At 53.6% G+C, this 27,729-nt stretch overlaps 1 protein-coding gene across 11 annotated transcripts in view; it reads right to left on the bottom strand.

The window, feature by feature from the left end:
• Window positions 1-27,729, bottom strand: part of ARHGEF10L (Rho guanine nucleotide exchange factor 10 like) — a 207,770-nt gene that overhangs the window by 27,339 nt on the left and 152,702 nt on the right. For 10 of the 11 annotated variants that reach the window (XM_074975932.1, XM_074975929.1, XM_074975934.1 and 7 more), the window contains 3 exons: window positions 22,132-22,306; window positions 9,268-9,390; window positions 859-7,482 (listed from right to left, as the gene is read on the bottom strand). In XM_074975932.1, coding sequence (XP_074832033.1) covers window positions 6,968-7,482; window positions 9,268-9,390; window positions 22,132-22,306 — 813 coding nt within the window. In that variant the 3' untranslated portion in view covers window positions 859-6,967. Of the gene's footprint in view, window positions 1-858; window positions 7,483-9,267; window positions 9,391-22,131; window positions 22,307-27,729 lie in introns of those variants that run through there. The other variant, XM_074975935.1, reaches the window with a different exon arrangement.

The following is a 27,729-nucleotide window of genomic DNA, read 5'->3' on the forward strand; positions in this document are numbered from 1 at the left end:
GCCCCGCATGATAGGGGCGACCATGGCAACACGGGCACGGTTCCTGGGATGGAGACCTGGACCACTCTCGAGGCACATACCCCCTGCGTCTGGGGGAGCAAGATCGCCGAGCTGATTGAGACAATGGTGAGACTGATTTGTGATAGTATTCCAGGGGGTCAAATCCCAGAAAAGGCAAGGGTGGCCTGAGCCATGGTGAGGCTGGCTGGAGGAACGGGGAGGGAGGCTCAGGGGAGACTTGGGGAGACCCCTGCCTCCTTGTTGGAGTTCGCAGCATAAGGGGAGGGCTTAGGGAGAGCAGCCCTGCAGCCCTGTCTGGAGAAGGGCTGCGGTGCTGGGTTTTCTCTGTTGCCTTTCCCCTCCCCGTGGGGCTGACTCCGCCCCTTTCCGTGCCGGGGATCTTGGCCCCGCTGTCGGCGCCGCGCTCGGCACGCTTCGCTGCGGTGCCACGCGGGTGGTCTCCCCCGGCGCCTGCAGGCCACGTGCCTGCGAGCTCTGCACCGTCGGCGCCCCGGGGGTCTATGCTGCTAGCTGCGGTGCCGCCGGTTCCGGCGCTTGCCTGGCCGCCGCTCTGCCTGCGGTGCGGGCCGGCTGTTTGATTATCAGAGGCTCAGCCTCTGCCACGTGCGCTTCCGCGCCGCCGCCGCTTGTCTGTGATTGCGGCTGGGGGCTACGTGCTGCACCCGTCCCGCTCGCTGTGGCTGCCGGCAGTGATCGGGTTGGCGAGATTTTCCTCTGTTTCTGCACTGACGGGGTGAGGGAAGCTGCCTTTCTTTTATGACCCCCTGCGGGTCCCTCTTGTTGGGGCCTGTAGCCAACCAGGCTCGGGTTCCCCAGAGACGAGGCTGCACCCAGAAGGAGAGTGCTATATTTGGTTTATTGAAAGCGCGTGACACCCGCGACGGGAGCCCCGGAGACGCCGCAGTCACCCATGGGGGGAAACCCGACGCGCCGGAGCTTCGCTCGGGGAGAGGCTCTGTAACAGGCCTCCTAACACTAGCTGATAAAGCTGAGCTCATTAACATAAGATTGCCTAACATTGCCTATGCATTTCTTATCACTATCTCTTGTGGCCTACTGCCAGCGTAGCCTTGAAATCTTGGCAAGCGCGGCTTATTCTGCAGCTGTTCCCATGGCAGTTTGCAGCTTTCACCTTGCACAGACTGGTCTGTTTAGATTCTCCTGAGGATTCACAGAGGGGTCGATCTGCTCTCATGAGACCGTTACAAACTCTTCTCGCACCCTACACTCCTCCCCGCGACCCCTTTGTGAACGCCGAGGCTAGCAGGAATCCAGTGAGGTGGTTGATGCTCTTCTGACAACACAGTGTGCACCTGTGGAACAGACTTGACAACAGCATATGAGAGCAGTGAAAGCAAAGTTAAAAATAATGGTTCCCAGGAGAAGGGTGTGTGGAACAGTAAGTGTGGGGGCTCCCAAGCGCATGCACTGCTGTAAGTAGTGTTTCCACTTGAAGTGGGTAGCTGCTTGGGCCATGCCCATATGTGCACGCTCAGAGGTATCCGTGACCCACCCCATCCCTTGCTGACACTCAGACAGAGAACAATTAGACAGGAAGGCAGATGGGAATTATGGTCTAATCCAGAAAGTTCAAACCAGTTACTTCTACCCCCACCAGCTTGGGTGGGAGGACGGGACAGAAGGGCCCAGCCTAACCTTGGAGCTTCCTCGCACGCGATGGCTTCCACTCCGAGGAATTACAAGCAAGACACCCAGTTCCACGACAGTTCAAACCGGTTACCTCTACCCACACCAGCTTGGCTAGGAGGACGGGACAGAAGGGCCCAGCCTAACCTTGGAGCTTCCTCGCACATGATGGCTTCCACTCCGAGGAATTACAAGCAAGACACTCAGTTCCACCCTCCCAGCACCCGGGACGACAAGGTTGTCAAGGACTCAAATTCCAGCAAGCCTCATCCTGTTACAGGGTACGATAACAAAACCAGAACCAGAACCAGAACTTCCAGATTCCTTATCCAGGTAGGGGCTTACCCTATCGCAGCATGAACCCCAGGGGCCGCGGCGAAGGTAGGAGTGGATGTTGCTGTCATCAAACCAGACTGGTCCCCACCAGAAGATGTTGCTCTTGTCCCACCAATCATTCAGGTTCAGAGGGACAAACTCAATTCCCAATCTGGTAGAGGAGTTCAGCAGGGTACGCATCCAGCAATCCGTGGCACCAGCAGTGGAGACGATAGACTGGATGGCATTCCTGAGGAGATGCTTAGGTGTGGCAGAGGTCAGCGAGGTAGTCAGGAAGATGACAAGGAGTTGAGGTGCCATGCTGTCATCTGGGTTGAAGGTAGCTGTACTGGCATCATGCCTGCCACCTCCTGCAACTCCGGACAGTCCGCTGGGGCTGCCCAACAGGCCACCATCCGCGCTACCAGCCCCCATCGCCCCGTCGAGGGCTATCCTGGTATGCGCTGCAGGGACAGCGCTGGCTTCCCTGCCTCCCCAGCTTTCAACCAAAAAGGCATCATATCTGGAGAACCCTGCTCGCTGCGCCAATTGTAGCCAACCAGGCTCGGGTTCCCCAGAGACGAGGCTGCACCCAGAAGGAGAGTGCTATATTTGGTTTATTGAAAGCGCGTGACACCCGCGACGGGAGCCCCGGAGACGCCGCAGTCACCCATGGGGGGAAACCCGACGCGCCGGAGCTTCGCTCGGGGAGAGGCTCTGTAACAGGCCTCCTAACACTAGCTGATAAAGCTGAGCTCATTAACATAAGATTGCCTAACATTGCCTATGCATTTCTTATCACTATCTCTTGTGGCCTACTGCCAGCGTAGCCTTGAAATCTTGGCAAGCGCGGCTTATTCTGCAGCTGTTCCCATGGCAGTTTGCAGCTTTCACCTTGCACAGACTGGTCTGTTTAGATTCTCCTGAGGATTCACAGAGGGGTCGATCTGCTCTCATGAGACCGTTACAAACTCTTCTCGCACCCTACAGGGCCGCTCCGGCACGTCTGGCTGGAGGGCCTTGTCAAAGAGCAGCATTTTTAGCTGCATTTCTCTGTCCTTCCTTGCTCTAGCCATGAGCTTTGCGCAGAAGGGGCATTTTTGGGTGACGTGAGATTCCCCCAGGCACCTAATACACTGACTGTGCCCATCGGAGGCCGGCATAGCCTCGCGGCATGACTCACACTTCTTGAATCCTGAAGAGGACATTGCGGTGAGTCTTTGACTTGTTAATAGGGTACTTAGCACCTTTTCTGTGCGTGTTCCCCTCTCGGACCCAGCCTGCCGCGGCAGGAGGCCTAATGGCCTTACGTCCCCGTGCCTCCACTGCTCCTCTTGTTACTATGGCTTTTATATACTTTTTTTTTTGCAATAAGAAAAATAACAAGCTAACTTAAAGACTGAAAGACTGAAAAGAAATTCTAAAAACACTTAAAACATTAAATACGCTGACTCTGGCCGCAGCCTGAGCGGATTCCGTCTGCAGCCAATGGCGGTTAAGAAGGAACTGGCGGGGACCAGATCGTGCACGTGGCCGGGAGTGTGCAAGAGAGCGGCGCGCGCCAGCGCATGTGCAGTCCGGCAGAAACTGTTGGAAAGATCCGATCTGCGGCGCCGGGGCAAGCCCGACACCTATCGTGGAGCACCCACGGGGACACTCGAGGAAGAAGATGAAGATATCATCAATGTAGCGTAAGTAGAGATGGAGTGTTAGTGGACAAGAGCTAAGGAAGCGCTGTTCCAGGTCAGCCATGAAAATATTGGCATATTGAGGGGCCATGCAGGTACCCATAGCTGTGCCGCTGATTTGAAGGTATATGTCGTCGCCAAATCTGAAATAGTTGTGTATGAGGATGATCCTGTAGCATCATCAGGGATACTGTTCCGGACAGCATTTATTCCATCTTTGTGTGGAATGTTGGTATAGAGAGCCACTACATCCATGGTGGCTAGGATAGTGTTTTCTGGTAGGTCATCAATGTCTTGCAGTTTTCTCAGGAAGTCAGTGGTGTCTCAGAGATAGCTGGGAGTGCTGGTGGCATAGGGTCTACAGCGCATCATCAGGGATTTACAACCCATCCTGGACAATGACCCCCCACTTTCACAGGCCTTGGGAGGCAGACCAGTCCTTGCCCACAGACAACCTGCCAATCTGAAGCAAATCCTAACCAGCAACTATACACCGGACCACAGTCACTCTAACTCAGGGACCCATCCATGCAACAAACCTCGTTGCCAGCTCTGCCCACATATCTACACCAGCAACACCATTACAGGACCTAACCAGATCAGCCACACCATCGTGGGTTCATTCAGCTGCACATCTACCAATATAATTTATGCCATCATGTGCCAGCAATGCCCCTCTGCTATATACATCCAACAAACTGGACAGTCTCTACGTAAAAGAATAAACGCACACAAATCAGACATCAGAAATGGCAATATACAAAAAACCCGTAGGAGAGCACTTCAATCTCCCGGGCCACACAGTAGCAGACTTAAAAGTAGCTATCCTACAGCAAAGAAATTTCAGGACCAGACTCCAAAGAGAAATTTCTGAGCTGCAATTCATCTGCAAATTCGACGCCCTCAGCTCTGGCTTAAACAAAGAGTGCGAATGGCTGGCTAAATACAGAAGCAGCTTCCCCTCCCTTGGTGTTCACACCTCCAGATCAACTGCTGGTAGTAAGCCTCACCCTTGCTGACTGAGCTAACCTTGTTATCCCCACCCTTGCTCTGGCTTATTTATACCTGGCCCTGCAGATTTCCAAGACCAGCATCTGATGAAGTGAGTCTGTGCTCACGAAAGCTCATGCTCAAAACTTTTCTGTTAGTCTATAAGGTGCCACAGGACCCTTCATTGCTGTTACATATATATGAAGGGCTGTTATACACAGGACTGAGATCAACTGCCTCCATGGCCACTGGAAGTAGGAAAAGTAGCACTGGGCTTAATCTGCAGCAAGGGGGACTTAGGATAGATATGAGGGGGAAAATAATCTAAGTACGAGGATAGTTAAGATCTGGGGCAGGTTGGGAAGGAAAGCTGCAGAATCACCATGGCTGGAGGCTTCAAACCACAGGCTGGACAAACACCTGTCACAGAGACGGTAGGTTATTTCCTCCTGCCTCAGTGCAGGCCCTGGACTGGGAGGCCTCTCAAGGACATTTCCAGGCCTACAGAATCATAGAACACGAGAACTGGAAGGAACCTCGAGAGGTCATTGGGTCCAGTCCCCTGCCCTCAGGGCAGGACCAAGCACCACCTTGATCATCCCTGACAGGAGTTTGTCTAATTTGTTCTTAAGTATCTCCAATGATGGAGACTCCACAACCTCCTTAGGCAATTTATTCCACCCTGACAGTCAGGAAGATCCCAATGTCCAATCTAAACTTCCTTTGCTGCAATTTAAAGCCCATTGCTTCTTGTCCCGTCCTCACCGGTTAAATAGAATAGATTTTTCTCCCTCCTCCTTGTAACCACCTTTTACATATGCATATGTGATAGAACTGGAAGGGACGTCAAGAGGTCCTCAAGCCCAGGCCCCTGACCTCTCAGCAGGAACAAGCATCCTCCCTGACAGATTTTTTTAATCTATTTGCCCCTTGACCCCTAAATGGCCTCCCCAAGGACTGGCCTCACAACCCTGGGTTTACAAGGCCAATGCTCAAACCACTGAGGTACTTGAAAGCTGTGATCATGTCCCTTCTTGGTCTTCTCTTTTCCAAACTACACCTATTCTTTCAGTCGTCCCTCATAGGTCATTCCTAGACCTTTCATCATTTTTATTGCTCTTCTGTGAACCTACTTCAGCTTCGACACATCTTTGCTGAAATGTGGTGCCCAGAACTGGACACAATACTCCAATTGAGGGCTAATCAGCGCAGAGTAGAGCGGAAGAATGACTTCTTGTGCTTTGCCTACAACACTCCTGTTAATGCATCCCAGAAGGATGCTTGCTTATTTTTGCAACAGCCTCACACTGTTGACTCGCATTTAGCTTGTGGTCCACTACAATGACTGAAATCCCTTTCTGCAGTACTCCTTCCGAGACAGTCACTTCCCATTTCATATGTATGAAACTGATTGTTCCTCCCTAAGTGGAGTACTTTGCACTTGTCCTTGCTGAACTTCATCCTATTTGCCTCAGACCATTTCTCCAGTTTGTCCACATCATTCTGATTAATAACCGTGTTTCTAGGATTCTCGCGACCTGAAATTGGACTTCCCCCTTCCTGCGGGAGAGCTCTGTGGTTTGCAGGGTTCATCCCTATGTCAAAGCAGCTGTTCCTTGAAACAGTAAAAAAATCCTCGTGGCTGGGAAAGCCATTTCATGCCCAGCTTGAATCCAAGCCCTTGAGGTAGACGCACCACACTGCCCCAACAGGCATCAGAGCTAAACCCACACAACCAGCCAGCACAGCTTAAGGGGACCTTGAGAAAAAACAGTACCCACTGGGCTGCAATTTGCACCTCCTTTTTATTCCTGAACCTCCGGATGCCACAACATATACAGATGGTTTTATTTATACACATAATAATATACAGGATTTTTATATGTATATATAGGTGTGTGTGTGTGTGTATATATCTATATATCTATATATATATATATATATATATATATATATATATTCACACATGGACATTCACACCCCCTTCTGAAGAGAGGCACCCAAGAACTCTGCAAACCCCCTCAGCCTGCAGGGAGGTGCTGCTCCCAAAGCACTCCAGAAGGATAAAGGAACCCCCCAAAACAAGCTGGTTTCTCAAGAAAAATTACAGGAAATTTGAAAAAAAAGTGTCTTTAAAAAGAGGAGTGTTAATTTGTTCGGCACGTCTTTCCAGTCAGCCTGGGACAGTTGGAGGTACAATCCCAGCCTTCCCTGGTGCAGGCCACTCCTCCTGGGGCTTGGCATGAGTTCAGAGCCAGGGCCGGCCATTCTAAAAGGTGTGTTGTGGGTAGGGGATGCTGCTGACGCTATAGCATCAAAGGGACCTGCCACAGGAGAAGAGTGCTGTCCGTCTCGCTGCAGGCCGGTAGCTTGCTGCCGAGGTTGAAATTCCGATAGCCCCGCCCACCGGAGATGATGGCCACCGAGGATATCTCCTTGCGGTGAGTGTCCCGGCTGCACGGCCTGCTGCGCACCCAGACGTCCGGGTCGTCAGCCATTTCGTAGATGGAGCCATCCTCCTCGCTGTGCTCCAGGGCATTCCCGCCCTGCAATGGAGGGGCCTCCTTCACCGAGAGCAGCTGCCCAGGCAGGTGGGCGGTGGAACGGAGACGGTACTGCAGGAGGATCCCCTTCTTCCTCATCTCCCTGGCTGGGTGCTTGTCAGGGGCCGACAGCTCCGGAGACGGGCCGTCCGCCTTCTCCTCCTGGCCGCCCTCCTCCTCCTTGTCGCTCTTCAGCACGTCCGGGGCCAGGGTGCTGACGGCCACGGCCAGGAACTCCACCGGGCCGCAGTGGCCGTTCAGAGAGACCATGCCTTTCCCTGGGCGCAGAGCGGGGAGAGAGAGGTTTTATTAACAGTAAACGCTTCGTAAAACAAATCAAGTTCATGCCTCATAAATATTGCAAAGCTCGTCTGCCGAGCCCCGGCGGCTCCCTGCTGCCTCGATTACTAGAGCACGTGATTCTGAGCGGCACAGACAGGCCTGAGCTCTCTGCTCCTCGCTGTTAACCCTGCACTCGCCAGGAGAATAGAGGCCAACGCGCTCAGCGCTCCACAAGGTGCGTGAGCTTCCCGACAATCCCAACAGCCTGCAGCCCACACCCTCTTCGGTTCACTGAACCATGAAGGGGACCTGGACTGCCGTGCTGTGCTCCCCTTCTGGCCACCCCCAGCCTTTCTTGTGAGAGCCAATGTTTCGTTGCTCTTCTTCTTCCATCCCCTCATAATCTGTCTTGAGCCCCAAGTCCCCTTCACTCACGGACGCTGGCCCCTCCCTGGCACTGTGGCACCGGTGCCCTGGCTATGCACTGCGACTCCAGGTTTGTATTTGTGGAGGAGGGGGTGGGTGGTGCTGGGAAATCACTGGCAGCCAGCCCAGACAGGGGAGCTCAGACCGCTCGCCGTAGTCCTGATGACGATGCTTGTGTCCCAGTGTCTCTCGGGGCTCAGACGGTGCCTGAGCAGGGCTGACATTCGGCAACAGCTGCTTTGCAGGGTGGGAAGAGGGGAAGTGCAGTACCCTGGTGCTTGCAGAAGCAAAGGGATTGCAAAGGTGCCTAATGCATGCCTAGGAGAAGGAGCATTGTGCAGGCTTCCACGCCCAGCTCCGCCTGGGTACCCCTGCCCAGACCGGCACCTCTCTGTCCTCTGGGAGTCCAGCCCTGGGGACCCTTCTGGTTCATCCCTGGAATTCTCCACACCTGGGTCCTTCCCCAAGCACAGTGAAGAATGACCCTGGCTCCCAGTGCTGAGCTAGAGAACATGGGGCTGCTGTCCAAGGTAGGACCCAGGGGGCTCATTTTTGGCTTTTGCCTGTGTGTCCCATGTAGGGGACTCTGTGAGAACCCAATGTTATGCAAAAGGGCAACAGCTCTCCAGGGCCCCCTAGAGTTCATCCAGGGCCAGCCCAGGGAGGGAGAGTACCCACAAACCCAAAGCAAGGCCCCAGACTTTCTGGTGGACATAAGAGGAAACCCACAGAAAGGCACTGGTGCAGCCATGTGCCGGGGCAGATTCTGCAAACACATGGATAAATACGGGACCTTCCAGAAGAGCCAGCGCTTGGGGCTCGCGGCCTGGGACCCATGGAAGTGGCAAGGCTTCTCGGAACACAGTGCCTCTAGCAGCGCATCAGGGCATCGATTTACTGCTGGCTCAGCACGTGGCCACCGATGGCCGTCCTGGGCCTTGCCTGGGGATATTTCAGCCCCACCTCACCGAGTTGCGGAGAGGGAAAGGGTTGGTGGAAACACGCTCTGGAGCTAGTGCAGCCAGCTGACAAGCAGACGTGCTACCCCAGCGCAGGCTGCGTTTGGTCTCGGTGGGATCTGCAAAGGAGTCCAAGGGAGAGATGCCAAAATGCCACTGCGATGCCACAGGAGTTGGGGGGCTACGTTCCCTTCACCTCCATTGCAAATCCCCGCGAATGAGCCAGCCACAAGAGCTCTACAGTCCCACGGCTCTTCACCACCGCTCCCCAGTCACTGCTTATGCCTAGCTCATTAGCAATCCACCAGGACCAGCATAGACTCCCTCTCGGCCCAGCCGAGAGCCCTGCGCTCTGGCCAACTCCTGGGGTGAGACAGAGCCCATGAGCAGACTCACCAGTGATTTTGGGGATGCCCTCCAGCCTGGGCACAGGCAGCAAAACGATGATGCCCTGGTCTGTGCCAACCCACAGGAGTCCCTGGCAGATCAGCAGGCTGGTGACACGGACGTTCTTCTGGCCTGTGGGAGAGAGTTGGATGTGCACATGGACTGGACTAGGGGAGGCTTTAGCAATAGGAAGGGGGAGAGCTGGGCACTGTGAGACGAGCTCTTGTACAGCTGCAAGCTTAAGTCAGTAGGACGCCAAGGGGCAATGCCTGGAGCCACTGGACTTGGGCTGCCAGGAAGCCAGACTCCTATAGCCTCAGCTGGGGCCTTACATCAGTCAAGGGGGGACTGGCACCAGAGGGACCATGCCAACTCCATAGGCAGCATGGCAGAATGTGGCACCAACCAGGATTGCTGAAGCTGAGCAAGGGGCCAGCCTGGCTGGGCCTGGCAGGAAATGCACAGCGCCACCTGTGCCCTCTGAGCGCCCTGGCACGGCCCCGGCTGGACAGGAAAGTGGGGCTTAGGGACACCAGCGGGCGACGTGAGATTCCAGAGCCGCGTTTTACATTCTGAATGCATGAATGCCTCTGCCTCGCAAGAACAGAATACCCTGTTGTTTCTAGGCACGGACAACGAGACGGATAATTCGCTGCCATGAATTAACATGTTTCTGATGTCAGTCCAGATTAGCTCCCCCCGCATGATCAGCGCTGGGCTGTCTCTTCACTTTAGCAGCAACGGTCGGGAGTAAGAGGAAGGGGGAGCAGGCAGCTCAGTGGGGACAGTTCAGTCTTCTCTCAGCAGCGCTGACACACCTCGGGCAGGGCCCGAGCAGGCAGAGGTGCAGCTGGACAGGGAGAGGTCTCCACGAGGCCAGCGGGGCACGAAGAGCTTTATGATACCAGTCAGGCTGCCATGGAGAACCCAAACAAAGGAAGATCCCCCCCATCCCCATGCATGCGCACAAGGGGCCCAGACCAGCTGGTAACAATTCACCCTCTGCAATCACTGCCTGGAGGGATGGGGCTGTGGGGCTGGCTCAGATCACAAAGCGGGGGGGGCCGGGCTATAGCATCCAGCCCGTAGGGCAGGAGAAAGGGCGAGCAGGGTGTTTAATGCACAGTGCTGTGATGTACGAGCCATTCTGTGCCAGCCGGGGTCCCTGTGTGCGCGATGGAACTGAAAGAGAAATACGACACGCCTCCCTTGCTCTCAGCCCAGGAAGGGGTGCCTCCCAGCTTACCCTGCTGCCCACGGCACTACCCCGCTCCACTCCAGGGACGGGGGAGGAGGTTGCATGCTCCAGCAGCAGGTAGCAGAAAGGTAGCATGGAGGAGGGTGGGGGAGGCGTAAGAACAGCCGTGCTGGGTCAGAGCAAAGGTCCATCTAGCCCAGTGTCCTGTTTCCAACAGTGGCCAATGCCAGGCACCCCAGAGAGAATGAACAGAACAGGGCAAATGTCAAGAGATCCAGCCCATGCCCCACTCCCTGCATGCAGCAATCAGAGCTTAGCACAAAGGGCTGTGTCCCTGCCCATGTTGGCTAATAGTCAGCAGTGGATCTATGTCCTCTACGAAATGATCTCATTCTCTTTTGAACCCAACTCTACTTCTGCCCTCACAACATTGCCCGACACTGAGCTCCACGGGTTGATTATGCATTGTGTGTAGAAATGCTTCCTTGTGTCTGTTTCTAACCCACTGCCTGATGATTTCACTAAGCAGCCCGACTGCTATGTTACGAGAAGGGGTAAATCACACTTCCTTTTCACTTTTGCCACACAATTCAGAGTCCCACAGACCTCTGAGCCAAACAGTCCCAGTCTTCAGAAAACAAAGCAAGCAGTCCTGGAGCACCTTAAAGATCAACAATATTACTTATCAGGTGATGAGCTTCTGTGGGACAGACCCATGTCATCAGATCTGGAGAATATCTGATAACTGAGAGAAAAAGAATTAAAAACAAGATAGAAAAAAAAAGAAAGAAACAAAAACTGATGAACTTTCTTTTTTTCTTTCTATCTTGTTTTTAATTCTTTTTCTCTCAGTTATCAGATATTCTCCAGATCTGACAACATGGGTGTGTCCCATGGAAGCTCATCACCTATGAAATAATATTGTTAATCTTTAAGGTGCTCCAGGACTGATTTTTTTTTCTTTTGTGAAGACACAGACTAAGACGGTTACCTCTCTGAGACTAGTCCCAGCCTTTTTAATCTCTTCTCAGCTGGAAGCTGATCCAAACCCTTATTAATTTTTGTTGTCTTCAGTAGCTTTTCCAATTCTAATATATTTTCTCAGAGCTGGGGGAAGCAGAGCTGCACACACTAGGCAAGGGGTGGGCTCAGCATGGATTTACAAGGAGGAGTTACGATATTCGTTGTCGTATTATCTCTCTCTTTCCAAACGATCCCTAACATTGTGTTTGCTTTTTTGATTGTTGCTGCACACTGAGTGGATGTTTTCAGAGAATTATCCATGACTCCAAGATCTCTCTCGTGAATGGTAATAGCTAGTTTAGACCCCATCATTTTGTATGTATAGCTCAGATTATGTTTTCCAATGGGCTTTATTTTGCATTTATCAACATTCAACTTCATCAGCCATTGTGCTGCCCAGTCACCCAGTTTGGTGAGGTCCTGCTGTAATCCCCCACAGTCAGCTTTGGGCTTAGCTACCTTGGGTAATTTTGTATTGTCCGCAAACTTTGCCACCTCACTGCTTACCCCTTTCCCCAGCTCATTTATGACTACATTGAACAGCTCTGGTCCCACTATCCCTGGGGAACCTCACTATCTACAATAAACTCTTTCATCCCCGGCATCCCCGAGACCAGAAGGCTGCTGGATATTCAAGTATTCTATACAATAGACAGGTGGCTGAGCACAGGCAGTGGCTGTGTCTGGATGCAAAGAGCATCACACTGCCTGACTCCGGGGCTGTCTTAGAGGAAGGCAGGCAGACAAGAGAGGAGCAGGAACCATGCCTGGGGGCTCAGGCACCACCAGCCACTGCCACAAGCTGCTGCTGCAGGCGCTGTATGCTCATCTTCCTCTATGCACTGCAGCTGGCGAGTGACTGACCCAGGCTCAAGTCCAGGCAGGGACACAGAAAGAGCCCACCCTGCCACTGGGGACAACTGAGCTGTGATCACCACATGCCCAAACCAAGCCACCAGCTTCCACGATTCAGTCCAGCACTGGGGAGGGGACATCTGTAGCAAGCAGTTGAAGGATAGTTCCCATTGTTTTCACCACGGCACTAAACGCACACACAAAGCAATACACCCTCTTGGACTTCAGACTTTTGACTCTAGTGTCTAGCTGTTAAAACACCCGTTATCAGAGAATTCTGGGTGATAGAATGCCGGTTACAACTGAGTTTACTCTACCTCTTTCCCTTCTGCAAACGGACCATTTATTCCTGTCCTTTGTTTCCTCTTTTAGCCAGTTACTGACCCATGAGGTGAGGGACCTTCTCTCTTGCCCCATGACTGCTTAATTTGCTCAAGAGCCATTGGTGAGGGACCTAGTCAGAGCTCCTCCTAAACTCCAAGTCCACTATGTCCACTAGATTCTCCCTTGTCCACACATGCACGAGAGGCGGCAGACAGGTTGGAATGGCCAAGAAGCTACTATTACACCACAACAAATGATTTGCTTTGCATCTCAATGCTCCCCTGTTCCTAGTGCAGCGGGAAGGATGCCGGCTGACACACCGCCATGTCCCCAGTGGGGGCAGCTCCCACCAGCGACAAGAAAATACCATTTCCAATTATGGGGCAGGGAAGAGGGATTATGGATTTTACCCAGTCTCCTTCGCCAACCCCCGGATCTGGTATATCTCCTGCAGCCTCGCCATGCTGCTCCCAGGATGAAGTTCTGTCGCTGGGCTGCTGGCGCAGGGATCTAGCTTCCAGCATCCCTGTGCAGAACTAGCCTGGAGTCAAGAGCAGACCTTGCTAGTGCCGGGGCCTTGGGCGACTGGCAGAGGATAACAGCAGTCACAGAGGTGTCCTGAGCCCTGGCTAAGCCCGCCACCTCAGATCCAGGCCAGAGCCGCTGCTTCCTTCCTCAGCTGCCAATAGCTTGCATTTGTTTGCCCTGGAGAGAAGCAGGGGCTAGGAATTTCATGACAGCCCTAAAGGCCCAGCCTTCCGCAAGGCGAGCAAGGCAGTTGCCATGGGCCCCGCATCCCAACTGACTGTAGCATCCACCACCCGCCAACCAGGCCCTGCTGGGCCAGCTGTTACCCCCAGTGGCTCCACTGCAGGGGCCCTGCGTGGCTGGAATGTGGAAGAGGTCTGGCAGAAATGAATTAATCCCGGTAAGTAACCAGTACATGCAGACAACTCGAGGCAGGTCACAGCCTCACAGACACAGCTGGGCACCTGCGTGGGGCAGGCAAGGAGGGGCGGAGACAGCTCATCTGGGTGGACACCACTGCCTGCAACATCGCCTGCTCAAAGCCATCCTCCTCGCTACCAACGGAAGCTACCTGCTCACTGCAACTGGGGAGCAACATGCACCTCGATTCCCGCTTAGGGGCTGCCACATGAGCTGGGCTATGCCACATCCAGCACCCAGTTCTTCTGGTGTGCCCTCTGGGGCCCCTCCCAGGCCTGTAGTTATGCCCCATCTCACACCCTGCTCTGGAGAACTAACGACAGTACGAAGACTCAGGAGGCATCCTGAGTCCTGGTTCCAGTTCTACCACTTACTCGCAGTATGGCCCAGGAGAGCTGCTTTCTGCCTCAGTTTCCCCATCTGTGAAAAGGGGAGAGTAATGCTCCGCATTTACCACAGCAGGACGGCATGAACTAATTAGCTAATTGCCAGTACAGACTTTTAAACACACTCTGTGCTCTAGAAATGCTCAGGGGTTAAGGGAAGAGATCTCAGAGCCTTCTGCTTCCTCAGCACGTGGCTCTAGCCACTTGGACTAAAGGAGACTCCCCACTTGCTGATGGCAGTAGAGGGCTCATGACATACAGCAACTCAGCAGTGACAAACTCTAGCCAGTTTGATACACCTCCACACGGGTGTCCACAGACAGTGCCAATGCACTACAGAGCAGGCGACAGTCCTGGCATCAGCCCCACAGCCCAGGGTGCAGGAGAAAGGGGTGCTGGGTTTCTGTGCACAAGAAAGGAACATGCCCCTTGATGCCCTGGCAGCTCAGTGTCTGTGGGCGGCCATGCGGCTAGTTCTACTTCAAGAGGGATCAGCTACTTTTTTTGTCAAGATCCAAACTGCCTGGTCAAGTCCTACTCGCAGTCCTGACTCCAGAGACAATAACAGTGCTGACAGTAAGAACGTAAGAAGATTTCATGAGCCAGTTGAAACCAGCGGGCGGTGCAGCGCAGCCTGCGGTTCACCTATGACTACCCTGCCCTACTACCACAGCGAGCCGGGCTGGGTAGGGCTCCTTTAACCTCTGTGGGGCCAAGCGATGGAGAAGGCCAGCCCAGCTGAGCGGAAGCTGCCCTGTCACAGCGCTGAAGGGGCTCAACAACTCCCTCTGGTCGGTGATAAAAATGGGACAACAGCCACACACCAGGGATCCCGGAGCCGGGGGTGGGAAGTCCCTCCCTCCCAACATTCCCCTGCCTCCCCAAGCAAAAGGGGGCTCCGAACCGCACATCTCCCCCCCAAGACCCCCTCCCTTCCCTCAAAACTCCCAGAGGTGCCATCTCCCCAGAACCACAGCAGAACCAGCCGCCCTCTGCTCAGACCAGCAGGCCCCAGGAAGCAGTGGGTGGGGCAGACACCTGTGTTCCAAGGGCCGAGAACAGAGGGGGCAGCAGAGAGAATCAAGTGCCGCTCCATTCCCCCCAGCTTTACACAGAGCACAGGCAGACGGGGTGGGGGCTGGCAGAGGCACTGGCCAGACGTCCCCGAGCAAAGGGAAGCCCTCCCAGGTCCAAGGTAGGTGGGGATGGAGCCGCGTCCAGAGGCTGGCCTAGACCTGGTGGGGGTTAGCCCAGGCAGGAGGTGAAGAATCACTAGTCCCTCGTGCAGACAGACCCCACTGACACCTTCCATGCTCGCTGGGCCCCAGCCCCTGGTGCATACTGGGCCAAGGAGCAGCAGCAGGGACCCACGCCGGCAGCTGTCTGCAATAGCGAGGGGGCTAGGGACCAGCAGGCAGCCCCGATGAGCCTCAGAGTGGGAGGGTGCAAGGGCAGGACAGACAGCGCCCACAGGAGAAGGGCAGCTGTTTCCACCCCTCAGCAGCCACCGTCCCCTATACTCCAGCCACCAGCCCAGCTCTGCATCCTCCCCTAGCCCAGCTCAGGCCCAGCCCCTGGCCTCCCCTGCTACACACACGCTGGTGGCTGCACCCCTTTCCCCGCAAATGCCGTGAAACGCTCCCCCCATCCTCTCCCCACGCCGAACCCATGAGCCACTTTCCCCAGCCAGGAGCTGCTTCACAACCATCGAAGACTGCAATAAATACAGACATCAAATCAGGAGCAGGGCAGATGGAGGGAGGGAGACTTGAAAGGTGAGTTCTGAGCTCCTTCCCGAGCTTCTGTTCCCCCTTGCGCCCTTTGCTCATCCTGTCTCTTTAGACTGAGCCCTCTGGGGCGAGGACAGTCCCCACTGCAGCTGTGGCGCTGGTACAAGCGGCACACGAGGCAGCTATCCTGCTTACAGAGATGATTTTCCTTTGTAACTGAAACAGTTCTACCAAAAGAGCAGTTAGGTACCAGTAACAACCCAAGCGTGAACTCAGTTACAGCGATACAAGGGTAAAGCACTGGACTTGGACTCAGGTCTATGCCCTGCTCTACCATTAGCCTGGACAAGTCACACGCCCCGCCTCTGTGCCTCAGTTTTCCCATCCGTATCTCACTGGGGTTTTGAAATCAGCAGATAAGCAGCGCTGTGAGAGCGCTAGGAACTGGTAATATATGGGTACAGCTTTCCTGTTTGGGAATCAGCTGGAGCTGCATAACTGCATCCCCACAGGGGGTGGGACTGCTTAGAAAGCTCACCTAATAAATTATATTGCTAGTCTTTAAAGTGCTACTTCACTGCTTTTTTGTTTTTATCCTGGTATAGTTTAAAAGGTTCAGCTTGCTAGCACAGACAAGACCTAGCATCTGTGTAGCACCTCAAACAACAGAGCCCCAAACGCCAGTGAGACTTCTCAGCACTGCCATCTCACCAGCCCTGTTAATAAGATCCTTAACTCTTCAGGGCTCGTTAGCAGCTGGGCACCCCTCCCCCTCCAAGGAAGGAAGAGCAAGACATCAAAAGAAAAATAGGAAGATTTCTAATGGCAAATAAATATTTTATCACAGCGACTTAACACTGCGGCGTTGGACTCACCGAAGCAATATATCTGCTGAGATACAGCTGGAGAAAGCCAGGGCTCTCCAGGAAGACTTTATTAATGACCTGTCTCGTTAAGAAGGATGAGGGAGCTTCAGGTCAAAAACGCATTAATGCCAAAACACTCACTCTCCCTGGAAGAAAAGGAAGTGATACATTTTTTAACATGCACTAAAAAAACCCCACCACCCACTTACATGATGACTGCCTTTATTACTAATTAAACAATTACTCCTGCTCATTGCTGGAGCCAAGGGTGCGGACATGACGCTTCAAAGCTGAGAGTGGGGAATGACAAATTTCACAATTCTTTCCACTTGATTTCCCTGCTCTTAAAAGGGTCGCTGGTGCTTAGGGGAAATGAGAGATGGGTCCAGAGCAGAACTCCCTGATTCCTTTGAAGTTGGGTCAGCACTTGAAATCTGGGACTTGAGCCCATTTTGAAGGGCAAGCGTCAGGCCTGGTCCTCACCAGTGGGACTCCCCTGATTTCAGCCAGAGGCATAGCTGCATCATTGCAACACTAACCTGCTGTCAGACAGAGGTTCTGTCTGTACTTGATCACAGAGTGGGGCTGCAGTGCCAGAAGCCATCCCCTGAGCTAGCTTTAATCCAACTAGCTCACGCTGCAGAGCTGGGACAACTAGGGCTTCCATGCAGGCTGGACAAGCCCCGCGGGAACCCTGCACAATCATGTGCGTGACTAGCCCTGGATGAAGTGTGCACTGCTACTGCCTCATCGCTCCGGTATCCCAGCTCGTACCCTTGATTAGAGCTAGCATGTGCCCCTTCCTGAGTGGCAACCACAGCCCGTGATTATAGTACAGACATGGCCAGAGTTGCTCCTTTCACTGGCGAGGGGAAATCCAGCAAAACGGCAGCTTAGCTTTACTCTCTCTGCACCGGACACATGCTTAAAGCCAGCTTGGATTCTTGACACCAGCGTTTCTCAAACCACGTTCCATGGAACACTGGTGTTCTCCATGATGTGAATAGGTGTTCCATGAAAAAATATTTAGGCTAGTGATATTTTTCCCTTCTAAAATATTAAATATGAAATTATGTGTGCATCAAAACTACTAAGGAATGTGAATAGTATTTAGATTGTCAGTATATTAATATTTATAATGCATTCCTAATACTATAGTTACTATGTGACTCATGCCAAAATAAAGTCAATTTGGATTGTTTCGACATGAGTCATGTTCAGAGAAATCACGTCATGCTGTACTTGATTAAATGACCCAACTCTCCAGCATCGTTCCTAATATTAAGTGGATTTGTGATGAAAAGATGCAAAAACACTCTTCCCATAAGAAAACCTGTCAAATGTGATTTTTTTTTTAATTTTCCAGGAGTTTTCTCTAACAAATTTATAAAAAACACAAAATTTAAATATATTTTCCAGACCTAATTTACTTTGCATTTCTCATTCATAAAAATGTTTAAGCTTTAAGGAAGGACAGTTCTACTTTTATTTTTATACTTAATTAAAGGGTTGCTCATTGAGCACCTTTCAGAACATTAGTTTTTCATTCAGACAATTGTCTCTTGTTGTTTTGTGCTTTGTAAAATAAAAGACATCTAAAAAACTGACTCTTTTAAATCAACTTTTAAGCATTATGTGTGAAAATTTTTTTGGTAGCAGGACACCCTCCAGCCTCTCCACCCAACCAGCATGGATGTGTTCTGTCAACATATTCCAAGCCCCAAAGTGTTCTACAGTTAAATTAGTTTGGGAAAAGCCACTCTATATCATCTGTAGCCACTGTGTCTGAGCACCTGAGGCTCAATCCACGAGAGCTGCGTTGAACCAGAAACTGCCCCTCCTTGTTAGTTGAGGCAGAGGTGAAGGGATGAATGGTGCACAGCGCTTTCATCCTTTCAAGTCAGGGCGGCTACAAGGCAGCCTTGCCGGTGGAGCAGGGGAGGAGGACGTCCTATCCATATTCTGCGGCTAAATACACAACTTGGCTATCGGGCTGATAGCTCACAAGAACTTCTGTCGTCAATCCCCCAGACTGCACTTCTCATCCCCGCAGCCTGCTAAAAAAAACCCCATTAGCACTGACGAGCATTTGCATGACAACAGGCTCTTTGTTTCCAGAGTTCACCAGCTCCTGGCTTCTCATTGGCCCACTAGACATGGTTACTCTTTGCAATATCACAGACAGTTGCCTTGAAAACAAATGGACAGCACAAAGGTACAATCATTATTTGGAGAGGGGTGGGAGACCAGGGGAGAGGAACTGATGGGAACTGCTCTATGCAGACAATACAAATAGCAAGTGGATGAGAATGCAGAAGAGTGGAGCTCTGGGTAGAGCTTTCTCGGAAGGGAAAAAGGAGGGGGGGTGTCAGAAAAGGACTTGAAGGTGTTGTGGCTTGTCTAGATTATGGAAACTTGCAGTGCGTTAACTAAAGCAGTGTGCAAATCTCTAGCGTGCACCCATTACCATCATTCAAAAACACTACACGCACAAATATAATGGGCGCTCGTGCAAATCCAACATTAGCGGTGTCTATCAGTGCAACGCTATCAGTGATATTACACCGGTGCAGGTTTCCCCAGGCAGCCACGCACTAGGACTTCAGTTGTATCTTTTTATACAGGGCCTGAGAATTACAAGCCCCTGAAAGATGCCAGCTTGATGACAGAAGAGACCCAAGTTCTGTGTGTGACCAGACAGCAGAATCCAGACAAACTCCCCTGCCCGCCCCTCCCCTCCTGCTCTGCCTATGAGCCCCATGCCTGACACAGGCAGGGACCCCTCTCTAAGGACAAGGAAGGAGCTCAGGGGAGGTGGTCCATGTACAACTTGCCCTCTCCGCGAGACTGCTGGGAAGCGAGGATGCTCCCAGCAGGACCCACTGCGCTCTGCACCGAACACCCTTCTGCAGGGCACACGTCTTCATCAGTTTTAAATGTGACCACGTGAAGCAACTAAGCCACACTGACACCGACAGGAACAGAGCGTTGAACGAAGCCACAACAAGGAAGCAATGCTTAGCCTGAGACCACCCCCCTCCCAGAATGCACCTCTCTCCCGCAGGCCAAGCACTTGACAAGGGGGGAGAAGGGTCACCAGTGCTATTTTTAAGATGGGGAAACTGAGGCACCGACAAGTTTCCTAAATGCTCGTCACGCTGTAAACACACGGCAGAGCTGGGAGAGGGGACCTGCGTCTCTTGAACTGGACTGAAGCCGCACTGCTGTGCAGCCACAGCATGTCGAATGCTGCGAGGGAGGCCGAGCTCGTGCGCGGCACATGGGTGGGGCCAGGGGCAGCTGCGCATTGCACTGCTGCTCTCCAACTGCCTCCTGCACATCCGCAGGCTCACGCCAGCTCGCAGGCGGCAAACAGCTCTTCTCATTTCACAGCAGGAGGCTCCAAAGCAGGGCTGTGGAGTGACCTGCTCCAAGCCGGAGTCGCAGCCTCCCGGATCCCTAACCTTTTGGGATCCTTTTGCCTTCTACAGCTGGAGGCCTTGGGAATACAGTCTGAGTCCCCCTCTGGTGCGCCGCGGCCCATGGCTCTAGGGTCAGTGCCCAGACAGGTCGCTCCCAAGGGAGGTGTGGGCAGCTGTATCATGCCTCTCAGTGCAGCATGAAGGATCACTTGGGTTATTTTAACCTGGGGACCAGGCCTCTTTTCGGCTACTCACTCCCTTGGGTACTGTCCTGGCCCTTTAAGGTCCCTCCCTGCACAGCAGGTCCCTGAGCTGCTGTATGAAAGGTGAGACCAGACAAGGGCAAGTGGAAATTTAAAGGGCCAGGCCTGCAGTTTTAATGTAGTCTTCTTCATCCCATCCCCCAGGACTGGCTTTCCAGTGCTGCAAGGGTGAGCTGGGGCTACCAGGATCCAGGCTCGGAAGTGGGCGACTTCTCTCCCCACCATCTCCTACTGCCCCACTTACACCCCACTTTCCCCCTCCCCATTCCATTCCCCACTCCCGCTGCCCTGCAACAAAGCCGGCTACAAACATGAGTGGATGTCAGCCTGGAAAGTGACCTCATCTGTCCCACAGCTGGTAAAGCAGGAACTGCTTCTCAAATCGCCAGCTGAAAATCCCAGCCAAACATGCTGCAGGGAAGATGTTTCCTCAGACCAGTAGCATATGCAGGCGTCAGACAAAGCAGCTTCCCTCAGCATCAGTCACAGCCCATCTGGCTCCTTTAGCCCAGCAATTAGTGAGAGGTCTGCAGCACGTCTGGCCTACGCTCCTCTTTTAATGCTAATCAGACACCGTTCCCTCCACTGGTTCGGGGCGTGAGGTCGGGCCCAGGACACAGAGGCTGCAAGGGGGCTTGAGGGGCGAGTGTTCCCCTATTCTTCCCAGAAAGAGGGGTTTGGCCCATCTGCTGCGTGCGTCCTGCATGAACGGAACAGCTCGCAAAGGCTGGGCAGGGTCGTTTCTCTGCAGCACTTCACCCCCTGCCTCAACAAACTGCTGATAGGCTGCCCTCACACAAATTCTGCCTCGTTTCCTGGCATGGTTACAGCACCAGTGGGTGAGAAGGCAAACTCTTCTTCAGCCACACTGGTTAGACACCCTGGCCTTGCGCCCCACAGCCAGCCCCACTGGAGGGGTTTGACACACAGTCCACTCCTGGCCATGTGCACAAGCAGCATTCAGTCAAACAGCTACTTGCTTGTCTGCAGGAGGCACTGCCTGGCCAGTTCATCCACCCTGGCAGGGCAGAGGAGAGTCTGGAATGGGCCCCGAACATGTGAACCAAGGAACAGTGGCGAAGAGGCAGAAATGGTCTAAAGTGCAGTTAGCATCAGAGCGGCTCAACTGTGTGTCATAAACCCCTACATGAGGTCCAGGGATCAGGCACAGCACCAGCCCACGAAGCTCCCGCTGGGTCCCGAGTTATGACAATAGCAAGGGCGGGAAAGGAGAGACTGAAGCGGAGAGAACAACCCAGGCCGCCCACGCAGAACAGCGCAGGAAGGGCTCTCCTCAGAGAAGGGCCAGCCTGGGGGAGGCAGGATGCTGCAGAAGCTCTGCTACCCTGGCCACGTGGGGAGAACGTGTTCCTGGCACTAGCCTCTCTAGGCTGATTGTCTCCCCTGGTTTGCTGGGGGAGGAGGGATGGGGCCTTTGGCCAAACCTCGGCATTGCAGAGCTCCAGCAAACACCTGCTCCCACGGTATCTCCCCACAGTCATGTCCAGTTGACCCCGCCAAGGCTCTGCTGCTGGACCCCTAGAGTAACCTCCCTCAGCCCAGACACAGCGCAGCCTGTGCTCTGGGCTGCAGGGACTGGAGATGGTCAGCCTGGCCCCAAAGCCCCCACCAGCTGGCTCCTGGCTGCCGGAGCCCTGCCAGCTACCGTTGCTGTCACAGCACTTTGCCAAGATGACGTACAGCCTCCCTGAGCGTCAAGCTCTTTTCACTGAAATGCTCCCCTGCTCCTCCCGGCCCCTCTATCACCCCAAGCTTGTACAGGAGCTGCCTTCAGCACACACCACCGGCCCTGGGGCTGCGTCCTAACAAGCAGCCAGCCCTCCCCGCCTCGCCCTACCTGGCAGGACGAAGGTGGTCCGCGTTGCTATGTTGATCTCCTGCAGGTGCTCCAGGGTCTCGGTGTGGAAGAGGCGAATGGAGGACCCCGAGGAGAAGGCCATCCAGACGCCGCTGCCTGCCTTGATCATGTGCGTCACGCTGGCTTCCTCCTCCGGGTGGGCCTCAAAGGTTTGCTGTGGGGCGGGGGGGGGGATGAAGGAGAAGAACTGAGACAGGGCATCGCCATGGAGCACATTGTCATTGGGCAGGTGGCGAAGGGCCTGTAACACAGGCTTCCCGGCGGGCGCTCCGGCACCAAAGCCAGACACGGGGTTTGCCGCAGCGGTCCCCGAGGGCAGCAGGGGCGTGGAACAGCCAAGGCAGCTGGGCTGTCCCAGCTCTTGGCTCCTGGGTCACACCACAAGAGTTTCGCACAGGCTACAGCTTCTGGCGCAGCATGGCCCGGCTGGCGCCTGCGTGCAGCATGGTGGGAACTCCTGGAGCCAGCGAACAGGGGTCTGCTGGGTGGGCAGCACTCGCTCCATGCCCACTCATATCTATATAACTGCCCTGGCCAGTCCGACCAGCTCTGCACGGTAGGTCGTCCTAGAATGCATTGCTCTAGCATCTACTGGTGCTCGTCTGAGCAATCCAGCCTCTGCTGAGGCATTATGGAATAGCCGTCCCATTACCCGCACTCAAGTGCCTTCCAGCAACCATGGTTAGGCAGTGTGGCCCCAGACACACAAAACCCACACTGAGTGCCCCACTAGAACTGGGTGCTGTGGTAGCCTGGCCAGTCAAGATGACCAAGCTGGTAACTGGCTACCAAGTCACAGGGAAACGTGAACGGAGTCTGGATACCAGGCTCAGGCTATCGGGATTCTATTCCCAGCTCTGCCACTGACCTGCTGGGTGACCTGGGACAAGCCACTTCACTCCCTATGTCTCAGTTTCTCATCTATGAAATGGGGTCAATGGATCCCATGCTCCTTTGCAAAGTGCTTTGAGAGGTGCTAGAGAAGAGCCTGGGATTATTAGCTGGAGGTGGGAAGTGGCCCATATGCCTGCAAAGCAAGAGGCGCACAATAAAAGGAGGAGACCTCCGAATTGTAGATCGGATTCATCCGACCTCATCCCTTACAGGGCAGGGAGAAGGAGATCTAAATGCTACAGGCATGAGAGCAGAGATCTCCGTGTTACCAGGGGAAAGCAGGTCTACGGGAGAAACCTTGGCATGCAGCAGGAGCACATCAGAGCAGGGGAGAGATCTGAACTGGTTTTTAATTATCCAGCACTTTGATTTTAACCGTAACCACCTCCACCAATCACAGTGCACGCAGACAGCTCCATCCCCCACCCCATGTAGACAGCAGCACCGTGCCCTGCACCAGCCTTCAGGTGCAGGAATTCACAGCTGCTGCTCCCATCTTCATATGAAGCGATCACAGCAAAACAGCCCTGTGAGTGCAAGCAGCTGCCAGCCACCCACAAAACCACAACGAGGCAGCCCAGCCTTGTCCACTGCAAGTCCTCGATACAGACCCTACACCCAGCTCCTGGACCCAAGCACCCTGCACTTCAGAAAGCGGAACAGAGAAGCAAACCTGGTCTCAGCTTTGCAAAGGGCCCTGACCCACACAGACGGAGCAAACCACACTCTCCCGTTCAGCACTCCCTGAACTTCTTGCAGGCGCTGCAGAGGTGGAGGAGCTGCCTGCCCAGCTAATCAGGGAAATGCACGAGCCGTCCCATGGACCAGCAGGAGCGGCTCAGAGCTCTTCCACCTCCTGCCCTGAATTCACACCACCTGAGAGAGGCTCCACTACTCACATGGACCCCCAGCCACCAGCCTCCTGCTGAGTCCACTGCCCCCCAAACCAACAGACTAGAGCCGTCCATCCCTGCATCAGCGGGCAGTAAAGGCGGGTGCTCAGCCCTGCTCTGAGGCCCCCAGATGCCTGCCCAGGAGAATTGAATAAGGGATGCCTCCTCCGACCCCAGGAGCCACACCACAGAAGAGGACTCAGACCATGCTTTGTGCCCTTCTCCATCTCCTCTGCCCAGCCCGAATGACATGCATTTTCCCCACTGTTAATCCACCCCGGAGGCTGAGCTCTCTCCCCTACATGCACAAAGGAAGCCCCTGGAAGGAGAGTCACCCAGGGGGCTGAGAAAGGGAGATGGAGCCCAGATTCAAGACTGGGAAGAGCATTTTCGTACCAGTGCAGCGTGACTGCACCAGGGCTAGGGGTTTGCACCGAAGTAGCTATGCCCTGTGCAGACACCCCCCTCCTGCTTCCCTGCCATTGCACGGACTTCCTGCAAGCACAGGGAAGAGCCTGTTAGCTTGGGTTCCACTGGTGGCCAGCTCTGCAGCTGCAGAAATGTGCCAGGGGGCTGCCTAGACGACCTTTTTACAGCCAATTCTGGCTCCAATCACCTTCCCCATGGACAGCTGGTCTGTGGCGCACACAGCATTGAAAATGGCCATGCAGTGTTGCCAGTGCAGGAGAGGAAAGGCAATCTAGCCAGTCACCACTATGGGAGGGGGAAAGACAAACACCAGCAGGAAGAGGGTGGTTAGTCCATCCCACCCTGGGGCACTCCAACTAGTGAAGGGAGCTTCTTTCCTAGCACGACCCCTGCTTCCTGGAGGGAAACTATGAGCAAAGAGCTGTCTGGAAATAGCTTCGACCCAGCCCAGCCTGAGATGCAACAGCAACAGTAATAACCGCAGGCTGGGCCCTGGCTGTCAGAATTCAATGAGAATAAAGATTCAGTGTGGGAAATGGATTGGGTTACAATGCCGGAGAACCAGGTCTGCCTGGGACCCTCTGGCCTCTTTTAAAAGGCATCAGCCAATCTGCTGAACCTAACAGTGCTTGAAAAAACTCGCACCAACTCTGCCCCCAGCTGCAGGAATTCACTGTTTAGATTAGACAGGAACATAACATCCTAATCATCACCATTGGAGCTACTCACCCTCACCCTCTCCCCCTGCAAGGGTCCCTCCCTCCCCCTCATTCTCGGCTACAGGAGAAGGGAACGCCCAATGTCCTGGCTCTGCTAGGGGGCTGCCTACCAGATGACAGGGCTGGCAGGCTGCATGCAGGAGAAGAGAAGGGGATTGGGATTCACTTCCGAGAAGACAGACATTTCAGTGAACTAGAAACAACAGGGCCGAGCAGCATCCCAAGCAGGTGCTAAGCAGCTCCCACCGTCCTAGGGAATCAGGCACTAGACAGAGCTGTGGAGACTGGGACAGGCAAATGGGGACAAGCTCAGGAAGACCATTTAACAGGCTCCAGTGGACCCAGAGCTAGAGAGAGGACAAATCCAAGGGCTCTCAAGCCCAGCATCCCAATGGTCTCAATACATGCAGCTGCCAACCTGCCAGGACGTTCACAGGTTAACCCACTTGTCCTGCTTGGAATGAGTTGCTCTCTTTTTTTAAATGCACCCACCACACAGAATCATAGACTCCTAGGGCTGGAAGGGACCTCAGGAGGTCATCAAGTCCAACCCCCTGTTCAAAGTAGGACCAATCCCAACTAAATCGTCCCAGCCAGGGCTTTGTCAAGCTGGGACTTACAAACCCCTAGGGATGAAGATTCCACCGCCTCTCTAGGATACGCATTCCAGTGCTTCACCACCCACCTGGGGAAATAGTTTTTTCTAATATCCAACCTACATCTCCTGCTCTGTAACTGGAGACCATTGCTCCTCGTTCTGTCATCTGTTACCACTAGGAAAGCCAGCATCCTGGGCTCTTTAAATTGCTGCTGGAGTGCCAGGCCGCAGTGCTGGGCAAGAGGCATCCTGCAGCAATGATGGCTGTGGGGTGGGGACCAGCGGGTAGGGGTCACACTCTAGGCAGTGCCAAGGACAAGCTGCCCTCGGCCCTGCCCCTTCTGCCCTCAGCCTCACCACCCCCAGCATGGCCCAGAGGCCTGCAGAGGCTGCTGGTTCCACTGATGAACCTTCTTCCTGAACTGTGAACCTTGGCGTAAGTTACCAGCTGTGGTCACACCACATACAGCAGTACAATAGCCTCTCTCTTCCCGCCCATGATTCCCCCAGGCTCTGTACACACCCTAGGGTGCAATTCACTGCATGCGTATATGTGGGAAGGAGATCCCCTTCCTGGACTGGGGCACTACACACTAGGAATTTTTAACAGACAAGTCAGGACTGGGTAACTAGCCTATGTCTGGATCTCACCATGCACTCTTGTTTCTGCCACTGATCCCCTCAAAGGATCTAACTGGATCAGTTCGCTCTGGTTATGCAGAGAGCCCAGTAGTTTAATCACTTCCAGGGTGGCTATTAGGCACCGGGGACAATGAGTGGGCAAAGCAATGCACCAAACAGACGCGGCATCAAATCCGAGGCACTCAAAAGACATCCTGCCGGAGAGACTAAGCACTGTTTGCTGGAGAGTTAAAAATAAGAGGCGGCTCTTTGTTCCCATCTGGAGCGCGAAAAGGAAAGAGCCACAAGCTAGGCTGGAGTTTGGTACTGCTGTGAAGTAATCCTTTTAATGCCCCATCCTTATGGGCAGCCAGCAAACACCACGTTATGTCTGCAGGTTTGAGCGATTGCCAAAGACTCCTTGGGGACTTGGAAGCCCAGTAAGTGCGGATCGCAGCCTTTCAAGTACTACAAGTGCTACACAGGTGCTAGGATGGTATGTTGGAACATGCCTACGACCTTTCACTCAGGGCGTGAGCTCAGCTGCAGAACCCAGCGTACAGATCTCAGTTCAGAGATGTCTGGATGCAGTATTGCGGTTCCGGCCAAAATGAAATCTCTGACAAATGGTCAGATTCTCATCTCCTTCCTGATTTACTCAAACACAACTTGCTTCCCTGGATGTCAGAGGAGTTGCTCCAATTCCACACCAGTGTAGATGAACCCAAACTAACAGCTCTGCTTGTTATCACTATCCAGGCACCACGCAATTGTTAATGGATTTCGGGTCACAACGTCCCTGTGAGAAAGCTGGTGTAATTGACCCCATTTTGCAGATAAGGGAAACTAAGGCATAGAGTGGCTAGGTGACTTGCACAAAGTCTGCTCACAGGAAACCTGTGGCAGAGCAGGGATGGATCACCAGGCCTTCCAAATTGCAGGACCACCTTTCCTGCGCGCCTGCCTACCTCCACCAGTATGTCTTAGTAGTGTGGTTAAAAGCAGGCAAATGGCTGATTTATTATCCCCTTCCCCCAGTTTAGCAATAAAACCCAGGCCAAGATTCTATGCACCTCGTCCCAGCTCAGAGCAAAAAACTTTACAGTGGGAGTTATAAAATCCTGAATATTATATTGGAAATGCTGCCACAAGCTTACCTACAGCAGCACAGTATTTATGCACCTAGAAATGTCTATATAAAATAGTGGCCCTATAAATCTACACAGCAGGAAGCAAGGCAGGAAAAGTCATTAGTATTGATGAGGCATCAGTCGTGCTAAGAAACTTCCAACCGGCTGTTGATACGAAGAAGCCATCTTGGGGATGTGGGGCCTGATCCAACCGCCATGAAAGCAACAGTAGTTTTTTCCTGTTGAGTTTAATGGGAGGCTGGATTAAATGTGCTACTTGGAGAATGACATGG

Source organism: Carettochelys insculpta, chromosome 23 (genome assembly GCF_033958435.1).
Source record: "Carettochelys insculpta isolate YL-2023 chromosome 23, ASM3395843v1, whole genome shotgun sequence".
Classification (NCBI taxonomy): domain Eukaryota; kingdom Metazoa; phylum Chordata; order Testudines; family Carettochelyidae; genus Carettochelys; species Carettochelys insculpta.